The sequence below is a fragment of the Zerene cesonia genome, chromosome 20, assembly GCF_012273895.1.
Source record: "Zerene cesonia ecotype Mississippi chromosome 20, Zerene_cesonia_1.1, whole genome shotgun sequence".
Lineage (NCBI taxonomy): Eukaryota > Metazoa > Arthropoda > Insecta > Lepidoptera > Pieridae > Zerene > Zerene cesonia.
In genome coordinates, this window is record NC_052121.1 from 3,669,805 (window position 1) to 3,684,988 (window position 15,184).

The following is a 15,184-nucleotide window of genomic DNA, read 5'->3' on the forward strand; positions in this document are numbered from 1 at the left end:
AGTAATAAATGTTATTTGCAGTTAACAATTTTCTTTTTTCTTTATTACAATATTTATGGCAAGACTAGGTCAATGAAAGAGGTGTAATACAAGTAAATTACCGTCACAAATTTTTTTTTTTATTTACATTGTTTCCAAATTCAAAATACAAGTGCTTTTTCTATAAGATATTACAATTTCAAAAGAGCCTATGCAGAAAATTTGCTAACGCAAATAACATGCCGATTTTTAAATTTGTATTTAACTCACAAATAACTAAATATAAAAATGTAAATCACAATATGTGTATTAATATCATAAACATTTATATTTTAAATTTGTCACGTTTGTATTTTAATGTGGCGAATATATACATAGAAATAGCAACTGAAATTTAATTTGGAAACGTTGTCGTATTCGTTTTCTTTACCAAAGGTCATTGCGCATTTTGTTCGGGCATTTGACCCACGGCGTACACAAACAAATTAGGGCTTAAAATGTAGTCTACTACACCTATCTAAAATACAAAGGTAATGGTCGCATTCGCGCAGACCCTGGGAACGTCTTAAAGATTAATATTGTTCTTTAAGAGAGCGTTAAAAAACATAGCTAGCAACTAACTATCTCCATGGCCACGTCAATAGTCTTAGACTCAGACTTGGCATAATGTCAATAAAATTTTGGTTATTGAAAGTTGAAACGGAGAGAAAAATGAAAACTTATTCTTCTTTATATGATTCTGCTCCATCAAATCCAATTACTGGTGCTTGGCCGATGACATAAACTTCACGAGAAACGTATATTAATCATTATAAAATGTTTAAAATAGTTGTTTTCCCCAGTTCTTTTTTTAGTTAGTTCAGAAAATAAATAATTAATTACAATACATATTATACATTTTGTTTCTGTACTGAGCATCTCATTATCAGGTTAATGAGCAAGTTTCACACATCCTCAGAAAAGTCTTTTCTTTTATAATCTGAGATAGATACAATAGAAAATATCGTTATCAAAACACGTTAACAGTAATTAAATAAACACCAAAATTAAATAAATTTATGCTACATTTTCTCAAACATCAGATATCAAATGTGAAACTGTAGTACTGTCATGAGTAGTATGCAATTTAATAACGCCTGACCATTTAGTTTCATTAATACGCTGCATTGAAAACATTTGCTTTACGATAACAATAGGATAAATAAATTCCTTTACACAAGGGCATTTGTTTTTTGGTTTATGAATGCACAAAATAAAAATGTTAATAGTGACATAAAAAATTAATGTTCTTATTATTATAGGATTATATTCAAATCTCTGGACAGATTAAGATAATTCCTACAAGAGTTTTAACACAATTGTTTAACACAAATCTGTGTAACTACCTACATAATATGATATATATTTAAAATTAATGTATAACAAAGAACTAATAAACAAATTTATTGATTCAAAACGCATTAATAAGAAAGCTGTAGCTTCTACATGACTTTGGATGATTGAACTAGGTATGATCATTTTAGGAATGACGACTCAAGGCTTTGTGCTTTTCAAGTATGGGGGCTGCAGCCTTTAACTTGCAGCCACCACGTGCGGCGCCCATGCGCGTTGCGCAGCACTCGGCACTTGCGACTTGTGGCAAGTAGCAACGATGCGCGCCTATCCTTGTCCGGTAGGTATTAGTACACGATCACGTGATACATTGACGTCAATACTGACCTCTGCCGGCTATACCGGCTTGCCTCCTGCCTGCTTATCTGAACCGAAATACCCTTTACATCGTATTATGTACATGCGAACTTCTCGCTTGCTGCTTCCTTACTCCGTACGACGCAACAGTAACGAATTTACAAATTAAGTAGGTACTCGAATATGTACTAAATAAGTCACGAAGCACCGTACATGTTTATAATTATACAACTCACGTGACTGACTTATAAAAGTAATAAATATTTTAAAAGTATATAAATCAATGAAAGTTTGAATTGCAATGGAAGAAGTAATAATATAATTTGGTTAAAAGTTCTTTATTCTCAACATTATGTTTGATATAAACAGGTTTACTATAAGCTATAAAAAAATATCTAGCAACGTCATTATAATTTTGAAAATAATGACAAAACATAATGTTTAATTTTATAATGTTAGGAATGAGTTAGCTACCAGAGTAAATGTAATTTATATTTGCCGGTCAGATCGAATGAATAGTAACGTAACTTAATAAATAATTATCAGGCCATCCGCATCTATTTTTAAATTGGTTAAAACATGTTTTTCGTACAACGTATTCTGTCATAAAATCAAGCGTGTAGTTGTTATAATTACAATCAATGTTGAAGCTGAATAGTATATTAATACTAGCTGCGCCCCGCGGTTTCACCCGCGTAAGTCCGTATCCCATAGGAATATCGGGATAAAAAATAGATGTTAGCCGATTCTCAGACCTACCCAATATGCTTACCAAATTTCAGAGGAATCGGTCAAGCCGTTTCGGAGGAGTATGGCAACGAAAACTGTGACACGAGAATTTTATATATAAAGATGTCATGTTACCTACATCTACGTATAATTTTTTATCAATGATAAAATTCAAATTACTCTTGTATTTATGAATTCATAGGTAATTAAAATAAAAAATTAGTATTAAATTACCGAGTAGAATTTATAATGACCAACAATGAGATCAACTTTTTTTTCGTTTAGTCGAACTGTGCGAAATGGTGTTAAAAAAAGACTAAAATAATACGGACTAAAAATATTGTAGGTAATAAATGATAATTATTATCATAAATATACATAGCTTTTTTAACCGATTTCAATTCTTGAACAGCCTGTATGTAGATTATAGGTAGACATAAATTTAATAAACTGAACTGTAGGTATGTGAGTACCTACTGTAACTTTTATACGAATCTAAGTATTTTATTTTGCGAGTAAATAGTAGACACATAATGACTTACAATTATTATTTTTAGCAAAATTAAACTACGTTATATATCAGAACTAGAACACAATTAAATGAGACCTCATAGTAGGCACCAAATTTAACAAAAAAAAAGTGTCATAATTCCGTAATATTTGGAATTTGGAAAAATGCAGTCCAATAAATTAAAGATGTTATCACCTCCTTTTTTGGAAGCGGTTGTACTAACGAAATGCATTTGGTGTTATTTGGAGTCACAAGTTATGCCGCAGTTTCCATATATTTATTTTACGCCAATACACATAACATTTCAGTAGTTTCACCGACATTTGAATAAAAAAATCAACTTAAATTTCTTTTAAAAGCTTTTGTAAACACATTTTGTAATAACTAAGATATATGTAACTAGTTACATACTATCGATTCCTGCCTACCTACGGCACTTGGCTCACTAGTCCGTACCTCAGTAAGATAACATTAAAAATATGGTAAACATAACCCTCATGTTACACCCGTGTTATATCGTACACGTGAATTTTATTATGTATATTGTACGCCAGTCACTTACAAGAACACTCTATTCGGCCAAACTAACCGTTCACAAAGATATAAATACAATACATAAATGTAATCTAAATAATATCTACAATATCTACCCAAATTTCATGAATGCTACCTAATTAAAATTCTTAATTTAACACATTATAATGATTTTGAAACATCAATTGTTTATTAGATTGTCAAGGTCTATTCTTATTTTAAACATACAATCTTCTTTCGCCTATTATTTAGAAAAAAAGTAAACCTCGTGTTATTCCACGGGGGTGAGCTTTCCGCCAAATTATTTAACCTAAGTGGCAATATTTTGCATCTTAATTGAGTAAATCTACATTCATGACAAACGTTATAGTATTTGATATTATTTACATGATAGTATTTATATAGAATTGAGTGAACAATGAAGTGAAGCGAAGCGGAATTTTGAAAGAAAAAACTGTCGTATGAGTAGCTGTAGTCATGTATTATAATATGTAATGAATATGCAACAAAAGTTATGAGAAACAACCTCACGACAATTTATAGATACTACCTACTGAGTTAATGAATGAGAGACTATAATTAATTTATGTTTAGACGACTGTATAAGAAAGCTTTTCTATAAGAAGCTTAATGCTCAGCCTGAGTAGATCAAAAAAAAACTTTTGAACAAAAAATTAAGCTGCCGAAAAAACTGAATTTACCCGATGCAATAAAAAGATATTAAATTGCGCTACTCTAATTATATAAATTAAATATTTTTTATTTACTATGGTTATTCATAGTCGTACGTAAAAAAATATACACACTTCGACTTCACAACTTATTCATTAAACGTTATAATACATAACAAAAACAAACTTCAATAACGAAGGCGTGAAAATCCCAAGCACTTTCTAGAGTTTCTTTCACATTACCTACAGTATACTATCTGTGATATTACATACGTCATGTTTTTACCTGCTCCTGAGATATTATACGAAGTCTAGGTACTTATGTGGGTTCTTATCGGTTTCGCAAGACGGGACAAGATCAATATTATGTTGATAGGATTATGTAACGATTACATTACGTTTATCATTTCACTCATGTGGAGTTGTTTTTCTGAGGTAAGTATTGAAAACGTGATCACGACCTTGAAATTTATGTAAAACTTAAGAGTTCATAAACATTTAAAACTATTTGAAACATACACGCCGAAGACATAACATATTGTATCACCGTGAATAGATGAATTCTGAATTTCTACGACGTAATCTCACTCATTTTATTTCAAAGCAATTAAACTGTTTTCTGGTCACAGATCCAAAATTAAACAAGCTATGTTTGCGAAGTTCCTACAATCCTCTGGAACCCAATACCAAAATCAATCAATCAATCCTCTGGTTCTACAAAATTGGAAATGGATAATAGATGGACGGAACGACGTCGTACGAATATAAAAATTATATATATTGCCTACCGTGACAAAAATATCGCTGCTAAAATACAGACAATTTGTGATGTAGGGAAGCATTAAACTGAGTCGGTTTCTAAATGGTTCCGACCTAAACCAGAATAAAAAAATGCATCAGGCTCTAGATAAAATAAAAACAAAATGACATAGAACAAGTAAATATTTATTATTTTCTCTTAATAGTCATTGCATACAATACACGACAGTGCATGAACAAAAATCAAGTCAAAAGTTTTTAAATGCAAATCGATGTTATGGTTGTTGGTAAACTCAAACAATTATTTATTCAATTAGACTTTTACTAGAAGCACTTTGGAATATTCATAAGATGAAACTCCGTAGTTGCAATTTTAAAATCATATCAATTTAACGTAATATGTATTCACTCGAAACCATGAAAATGCAACGAAAGTTCTGTGTTGTATAAATGCAAAAGCTTGTAAGGATGTGTGTGTGTTTGTTGCTCTTTCACGCAAATACTACTGAACCGATTGCAATGAAATTTGGTAGGAAGACAGCTGGACAACTGGAATAACATATACGACTTTTTATCCCGATATTCCTACGTTATACGGACTTAGGCGGGTGAAACTGCGGGGCGCAGCTAGTATTCCATAATGCTATTAAAATATCTCTGAACTAATAATTTTTATATACTTAGGTTCTAAATTTATCACTACTTAACTCTTTGGATGTATGCCTAGTAATTCGTATGCCTAGTTCTACAAATGAATTTTTTACTTAAGAAAGTCGAATAACATGCATTTAAATTTTATTTCTGTGCCTTATGACAAAGTAATGTCTACCCTCCTACTCTTATGTGTAAGTCGGTGGTATTGTGTACATATAAAATGTTGTTAAATATATATACTATGACGCTGCCGTCATAGTATATATACCTAGTAAAGATACCAGTATTCTAAAGAGATCTCTTAGTGAGTCCTGAGTACGTCAACTATTTTGTAATATAAACTTTGTTTTAAAATCTACTGCCCTGTTCCATAGTAAAATTCCATAGGACACGAAATTAGTTGAAAAAAACTAATCTTTTCATATCTATATCAGAGTGATGGCTAATTTTATGAAATGCATATGCAGCTGAGTTTAGTACCAGCGGTGGAGGCCCCCTTGTAGCTTCTTTTCTAGTGACACAGAAAAAATGCAGATGATTATAGGGTGATGATGGTAGGGTATATATAACATCTCCCCACAAAAAATATGCCGATGTATTTTTTATGACAGAGCAAGCAAAGGTTCTCGGCAAATATCACGATTTTTTTTCACTTCAAACAGGAAAAATTGACGAGAAATTAGTTTAAAATAAATTAAAATATGATTCTCCACCAAGATATGGTTACACGGTTCACAAATTTTTAAAAAGATTAGAAGCCCGTCTATAATTGATATATATTTATATAAATATATATAATCTCATATTTAAAAAAATATGTCGTGAAATTGGGAAACGGTCTTGCAAATTGAGAGACTGTGAGTCTAATACATTTTTAGCAATTAGAATAAAATTGACAAACAAAGCTAAGGTAATGTATTAAAATAGGAAGGTACGCGTATAAACGAACATAAATGAAGGAAACACTTTCCATTTCTTTAAACTTTAAACTTTCACGTGGCTTCTAATTACATATCATGAATTCACCTCAGACATCCAAACCTCTGAAGTAAGCGAACGCTTAACTTAACTGCCTGAAATATTATAATTTATTCATAAAACACGTGCTCCCAGCAAGTGATAGTAATTTAAAGCATTGACTTAGCTCAAAAAAGTAGCGAAATACACGTGACTCCGATGTCTACTTACTATTAATGTCTTTGTTACCATTTCGTTTTCTTTTTGTCCTGTCAACTTAAGAATTATAATGAGATAGATTATATTTCATCACTCCTCATTGCTTTTATTTTCAATGGTAAGGTAAAGTCAAATTCAAATAGCTTTCATATCTATAAACAGCGCGGAATTTTCCCTTACTTCATAGATTTACGACTAAATTTCGAAATATTTCTTTGATGGTACTTTTACCTTGGAACGATGAAAGTATAAATTTTTAACATATTGTTACGTATAGACCTTGTAAGTTGAAGAGAAAACTATTTTATTATAAAATTTGTATGGTTTGGATAAGAAAAATATGATCGTAAAAAAATTATGGTAGTCGAACAAGGTAAAAAATAATTAGGCCTATGTGCCTAATTATCTTTTTTATATAAATATTAAATATAATAGTGATGCTTCACAGAACGCCTATCATACGTATGAATTAATGTTGCGGATATTTCTTAATGCTTACTCGCCTGCTCAATTGCTGCTCCATCAGAAATTACAATTGAAAGAAAGGGTATTTTTAAAGAGATATGCTTTTGTTAACCAAGTATATTAAGAATAAAGCCAGCTACATATTTCTGTTATCCCTTTACACATTATTCAGAAGTACTGTGTTTTCCTATCTCACACAAAAAACAATGTTTATGAATAAGGGACTTTTCTTATTCTGTTTTATGATAAATATATTTTATTCATTCAAACTTTCACATTATAAAACTTGTGGACAACAACAAGCAATCAACGTGAGGAACCTAGAGTAAACAGTTCCATGCGAGTATAATCTAATCTCCAATTATACAGTCACGTGTCTCGCAAAATCGGGAGGAAAGAAAGCAAGCCCTCGCCAGTGAAGTGGGAGAAAAAACGTGATCCGTCGCCCGCGCCGTCCCACCGGGTCACTCACTCCGGAATTTACAAGCGTATACCTCACAATATCAAATTAAATCAAAAAACTCATGAATTACAGACAACAAAATTTTCATAAATACTTCCATTTTCTCTCAGATCTAGAACCTTTTTGTATAGTGTCGAAACGATCGCTTAGACTTGAATAGATTGAAATGCGTTTAAGTTTATTATTATAAGTATTTTTTGTATGTGGGAGTCGAGCATGCTTCGGCACGAATTGAGCGAGCTCGCAACGGGGACCACACACCACACCCCTACAGAAAACCGGCGTGAAATAGTGGCATGCCACTGTGTTTCGTACGGTGAGTGGGGGAGCCAGAGACCCATTTCCTTTTCCTTACCCGTCCCAGTAAATTCCTTCTTTCCAGTCGTCAATCCTTTCCTTTTCCCTACCCCTTAAAAGCGGGCAACGCCTCCGCAGAGGCACAACCTCTGCGAATGTTCATGGGCGGTGGGGATCGCTTACCATCAGGCGGACCACCAGCTCATTCTCTTCTGACCTATAATAATCTAGACCTACACGACTTAATTTGCTGTTTATAACGATCTAATCTTAAACGGTGCAGCTTCATTTTATCCTGTGTTTTTTTTAATTTAAACACATGTTTTTTATTGCCAATTTAAATCACCTAGTGTATTTTAACACAAGTGTCCTTTTTTATATTTTTTGTGCATAGGTAATGATATTTCCACCATTATAAAAATCAAGAAGTGCTCTGTAAATAAATTTTACGTTCAGGGTATTCCACGAAGCGGACAGGGAAAATAAATTCGGGGCATCTGATTCATTAATATTTGAGTATGTTTTACCAGTATACATTATTACTGATATGTGTAATATATATATTTTTGGAGTACTTAAAATATCGGATTTTATAAATAAAAAACTACATAAATAAAAGCGAAAGGTCACTCATCACAAAATCTGAAAAACCGATGACTGCATAAAAGTGAAGTTTATAGTATACGCGCTAAGAACACATTTTGAGTGGGCCTGGATAACGCTCATCTAACGATGCAAGCTCATGCTCAGGACTTTTGCAAATTTTATATGAAAGTCGAGCATATTTATTATTTTAGTCCTATTTAAAAAGACGAAATTTGTGATGTTTAGTTTAGCAGACAATGAATTAATGATGTATGGAGTTAAGTATGACCAAATATATTTAATATTTTGTCTATAGCTTGATACTTATTTTAGTTATATGTGAGTGACAGCAAAATAATAGCAAAACACGAATATGCAATTTTTAAAACGATATATACGCAATAGAAATGTGTCCTTGCTTTTGCTCGCGGAATCTCCACAGATTCGGCACTTAATATTGAATCATAGACTAGGGCTTTATAAATATCTAAAAAGAAAATGCAACATATACATATACACAATGTAATCGAGAATGATGATAGTATAAACTTACAAACGCAAAACAAGAGACAAACAACTCAAGATTATTCCTGTTATTGTCTAGGTTTGATAAAATGTTTTTCCATGGTATCTTTATTCTAACATATTGAACAACTGCGCATTAGTTTTCGCAACATGTGTGTTAAAAATAACAAAAATGTTTACTTAAAAACGAGTAGACTTTATAGGCAAAACTATACAAAACGATTACACTAACGATATCTGTATAATTCAAAGGCTTTTTATTGAATAATCCACCAGTCATGTATTATCCAAATATTACGCAATGTAATCCGCATAAATATTTTAAATATTTAGTATTGGGACATTATTACATAGTCGCGGTCAAATGATATAAAAAGTTACGTAGGTATCTGAGGGATAGCACGTAACGTATTGTAATTTTGCCGGATGTTTCCATGCGAGTTTTGACTACTTATGAATGCAATATGGTTCTGTGCCTCAGACAATTGTCATGATTTATCAATATTCTGCCTAGATTGGTAGTATCGGTAAGTTGTTTTTTATGTTTTTGTCAAGCCGAAGTTGATATTCTAAGTCTTACTCACCTAGCAGGCTTCTAGTTTTGCTTTTTTATTATATTTTTTATATTTTAAACCTTAGTTTAGTCTAAACTGTATTTAGTTAGTAAGGGTGTTCGTTACATGGGACTGCCATAACCGAAACGTTTAAAAGCTTGTTAATAAATAGTTAATAAAAAGATTTACCTTAGTTTTAGAAGAATGTTTGTCCTTCTTGATAACTTTGATGCTATTCTGAAACTAAAATTATATTTATTGTTATCATTTTGAACGAATTCGGCATTTTAAATAATTAATTTCCAATAAATAGACACTAATTTATATTATAACTAGCTGCGCCCCGCGGTTTCACCCGCGTAAGTCCGTATCCCGTAGGAATATCGGGATAAAAAATAGATGTTGGCCGATTCTCAGACCTACCCAATATGCTTACCAAATTTCAGAGGAATCGGTCAAGCCGTTTCGGAGGAGTATGGCAACGAAAACTGTGACACGAGAATTTTATATATATAGATTTATATTTTCCAATAAATAGACACTAATTTACATAGTGTTTTATTTTAGTTATTGATCAACACGTGAATCAGCTTCAATTTCAACAGTAAAATTATGAAATCTAGCGCGTGATATAACAATTTAATAATTTCTACGTATTCAAAGCCACAACCGATTCATATTTCACGCGTCCACACATAATCCAAACGATTACAATAATTATATGACACCGGCAAAATGTTTTCATTTATTCAGTTTTCGTGAACATGTCCTTGCGAGAGCCCGTTGATCTCAATTTTATATAGAAAACTTGAAAAGACGGTCCATATTTTGCTCTCTGAACTTTGCGTACTACGGGCAAAAGAGTATGGTGAATTTTTATTCACGTAACAATTTTACCTATCAGATATTTTACAACATTGAATTGCCTTCACGTAAGTCGAATTTTTTCAGATTCCTTTCCTTTTTTTAATTTTTAACAAGGATTCATTGAAGCATACTTATAAAGTATCTATATTACTGTTAATTAAGTAGCTGTTTATTGTACAAATAAACATGAATGCTATTATAATCGAGCATACCTAATTTATCTTCTTATACAGGAGGACTTCTCAAGTGGAAATCACATATCTAATGCATAGTGCATACTTACAGCGCAGTGAAAACAGCTGAACAGGGACGTTGATGAAGAACTGGCGTTGGATAGTGAAGACACATCTGATGGGCCGCCATTTATGGGTTTGCATGCAACCTGGAAATATTTTTTCTTATATATCATTTAAAATTTAATTTGTGTGTATGCTTATTAGCTTGCTTATTGCTTGAACTTCTTCTTTTCTACCTTAAATTCTGGGGATTGCTTCTTTCGTTCTGAGCGAAATAATTATAATTTGGATGGGATTGACATATTTTCAAATATTTGTGAAATATACATTTGATATTAGGTTGGATTAAGTTTGGTTCGGTTTAGTTAAATAATACATAACCATAGAAGAACCAGCGCTCTAACTGTGTTTCAATTTATCTGCACATGTGACTAACATAACCACTACTCGAAACAGTGAAGGAAAATATCGTGAGGAAACCAGCATGTCTGAGAATCAAAAATTCGACGACATGTGACATCTGCCAACCCGCACTTGGCTAGCTCGGTTGATTATGGCCTGAACTCTCATAGGAGGCCTGTGTCCCAGCAAAAGATATATGGGTTGATGATGATGACTACGGTGATATATTCGCATCATACTGTCTAACGAAAAAAAACTTCCACATTTAATAGATTAATGTTTATAAATTCAACATTATCATGTAAATCGGTTTCTATTAACTGACATGACCTGTTTAGATTTAAAAGAAAAAATACCCTAATTTATACAGATATTTGAATAAACTAAAGTGTTGACGCACAATAACAAATTAAAATGAATAGGTTTGCTAGAGTAACATGCAGTTTATTGCAATTAAGTTAAAAAAAGGTTCGTATTTTTTGGATTTACATCGAGTTTAATACAAATCTCTTACTCTCTGTATTCAAGCAAATTGATGTGTATTGATTGAGTAATTTATAAAAATCATGTAAACTTTTACATCCCAACTTCCCTAATACGCCTATACGCATTGACTTGCAACATAGCTTAATAATAGGTATAGTATTATGTTATCTGTGACAATAGAAGGCTTAACAATTGATTTAAGTTCTAGCTTCGCTGTATTTATTAAAGAAACACAGTAATAAACATATTTTTCTACACATATAAACGACCTCACTTGATCTACCTGGAGAGTAGGTATTATTGCTTTGAATTCAAAATACTTTATATTCTTTCAATATTTTCCTCATACCTATTTTATATTTTACACGAATCAATTATAAATAAATAAATGAGTATGGGTCTCATCTGATTGAAAACAATCATCATAACATACAAAAGTATGGTCTATTCTTTCGTTATTAAGTACCTCATCTTAAAATGTGTTGACACGCCGCTTTCTTCAGAGCAGCCGATTGCACACGAGTTGAATGCACCAATAAACAGCGTCGCGACCTTGCCGGTGCGCGCACGCATACCGCGGTCCGCGATAAGGCTATCCTGCAATACTTAGTACCTACTTACATTAGCACTCGATGTCACGTCGTTGGTGTAAACGGCCGAGTAACTTTCCGGCGGAAAGTTGAATAGAGGCGAGGACATATCCGTTCTAATTCACAACACAAACACTAGTGGAGGACCGCGCGAAGGGACGGACGACGCATTCCCGCGATTGCTCAGATTGTACCGAGCCATCAGCCGCGGCCGTTCTGAAGATTCATTGTTCCTTATTGATCAGCGTTGCCAACTTGGAGTGACTACAGTGCCGCAGTACGAGCACGCGCGGGCGCCGCGGGGAGCGAGACACTGACGCCTTGTCTGGGCACGCACATATGCGGATTATCGTTTTATGGCTATAATGAGTAATGCAAACTTCCCTGTCGTTAAATTTGTATTGAACGTCGTCGTGTGCGCCGAACTGGCTGTGCGCTATCAATATTTAACCTTATCAAATAGACGCAGGACGATAACACGACGTGTCGATATTGTCGGTTTTGCCGTCGCACACTGACGTTGTGTCAAAATTTATTTTATACGTTTTGTAATTTTATGTGTAGGTACCGACGATATTATATGAAGCGAACGTCAATACTCACTTTACATAAGGTAGTTCGATAGCTGTTATTCACGATTGTATAGACAGCGGATTACAAACGTGCGTAAAATTTTAATTTAAATGTTTTATTTTTGAATTAAACGCAATTCAGGGTCAAAAACTATATTATATAATTAAAGGCTCCACAGAAGTGGTAGGACTAAGTTTTAATAAAGTGGGTATAGCAGTTACATAGAAAACATTCTTAAATCTTTAATAACAACATGTGCTTAAGGAATGGTTTTATGAAATTATTATTCTTATTTACCCAGTGCCAAAAGCAAGGATAATATAATACTACCCTACACTTTACTACGTTTTGTTTTTTGAAACACACTTATAAACATACAGAGAAAAGGCCAACTGTCGATATGCAACCATAAAATACTTGATGATTTAGAAAAAAATACCTAACTCAACTAAAAAGTCCACATTTAAATAAAAAATATAAAGCGTCTTTTTTATAAAGCGTACTAGAAATCAAATATCGTTTTTGTCTTCCATGATAAATTAAATACCTACAAAAAAATCTCCATATTAAATATAATTCATTATAAATTTTGTGACGATTTAAACAATAAATGAGAAGAGTCAGTAACATTCAGTTTGTATTGCCATGGATAATATCGATTATAAGGAATAAAAGATAATCTAGACATTTCCACATCCATTTTAGTTTAAGACCAGATTATACATTCCTTTGAAGTATTATAGACAAATATGCTTGTGTAAACATTGGTAGAATTAAAATTGATGATTGCCTATGAATGTAATGAAATAATCCCTACTTTTCCTTGTCCTTAATTAAAGTATAAAGGTGAAAAAAAATTGTTTGTTAATATATCTTACACCTCGTAATGAAACTTTTTACGGAATGATATTTGTGTCTGAATCAATCAATCAATCAGAAACTCTTTATTGTGCACCTTTACAAGAAGAGTACAAACAGGAAATAAATAAAATCAGCAATATGAAGAGCACAACAGGCGGTCTTATTGCTTAAGCAGCGATCTCTTCGAGACAACCTGGTGTACAAGGAAAACGCAGTGTATACTAATGAACGAACCTAACTAGCTGAAGTTAATTAGGAGGTTAGAGAGTGATATAAGCTTATTTTTTTACGCGTTGACATCGATACAACATTTCCAACTTTAAGTACTATGCAAATGAATGTTTGAACGATATTCCCCAACCCATGCCCCATTTCACACCAATATTACCTCTGTAATTTTCTACCAAATGTCGCATGCGCCATTAAGCCAATATCTAAGACCACAATGCACATTAATCTCCGCCTTGTTTCATTTTTACTGTCCCTTAGTTATGTTTTATCGCTTTTATGTATTTTATATTTTATTATATTTTGACTTTTTATGTATCTATCCATCATTCCTAGAAATTTCTTGGTGTAGGCAGGCGAAGAAACAGCTATAAATAATAAATAAAAAAATGTTCGCTTTAGTACGTCGCAGAAGTGTTAGAAATAATAACTGAAACTAATCTACTTAATGCGTGAGAGAAAAAAGCCAGACAGGTTAGCGAGGTAACGCGTTACGTAACGAAACTATTTAACAAGCGTTATGAAGTACGAAGACTTCTGCTATTTGGATAACTCGGAGATTAATGACTTTCCTGCAGCTATTTTGCTTAGCAAACATATTTAGTGCGGCACAATGAATGTCTAGAGTAAGAAATAAAACAACTTATATAAAACGTATTTTTTAATTTAAAGGCACGATGTGAAGGCTTTGTCACGTAGCTTGTAGAACTGTGTGCGTATACGTTAAGAGTTGTAGCGCTCGCTGCGCGGCCGCATCGTTGGATTTCTGCAACCGTTGGATTGTGGACTGCACTGCCGCCGTTATACCCGCACTTCGGAGGACGAGTTTTGCCTATAAATAGAAGAGATATAGCTTACTTTGAAAAGCCAGAGAGTACTTTCCCAGGATAAAGCTTTGTTATTTGATTTATTTAATAGTATTAATTCATTTTTTTTATTTCTGTATCCGTATATCATATTGCTAAATATTTTGTCTTCATCTGTTGAGATTTGTGCAATATAATATGCAGTTTTAAAAAATATACTCACTCTATGGTTATTAGCGGCAAGAGCCCACACAGCGCGGCTCGCCGCCACCACCGAGCATATATCGCCCGTTAGAAGCGCACCCGATAATAACTCCAGGAGTTCCGCTGAATATGTAAAAAACACTTTTAGTGACAAGCTTTGAGAGAGTATGTATGATATTATTATAGACTATTATATATAACTACAACCTATATTACAACAAAAATCGGTTCAAGTTCGAACGAACGAGTTGAATTAATTACACAACCTAAGTTAATAAAAAAACCATTGTATAATCAGTAAAGCATTTTACTACAAATTACATTGTTGTGGTTATGGAAT

General features: G+C 32.8%; 1 protein-coding gene across 1 annotated transcript in view; it reads right to left on the reverse strand.

Moving 5' to 3' along the window:
* LOC119835260 (inositol-trisphosphate 3-kinase homolog) overlaps positions 1-13,592 on the reverse strand; it is a 61,531-nt gene extending 47,939 nt beyond the window's left edge. Inside the window, exons 1-3 of the mRNA XM_038359979.1 lie at positions 12,204-13,592; positions 10,742-10,840; positions 9,781-9,834 (exon numbers count right to left, since the gene is read on the reverse strand). Of these exons, the coding sequence (XP_038215907.1) occupies positions 9,781-9,834; positions 10,742-10,840; positions 12,204-12,281 (231 nt within the window). The 5' untranslated portion in view covers positions 12,282-13,592. The remainder of the gene's footprint in view (positions 1-9,780; positions 9,835-10,741; positions 10,841-12,203) is intronic.
* Positions 13,593-15,184: the final 1,592 nt, after the last annotated feature.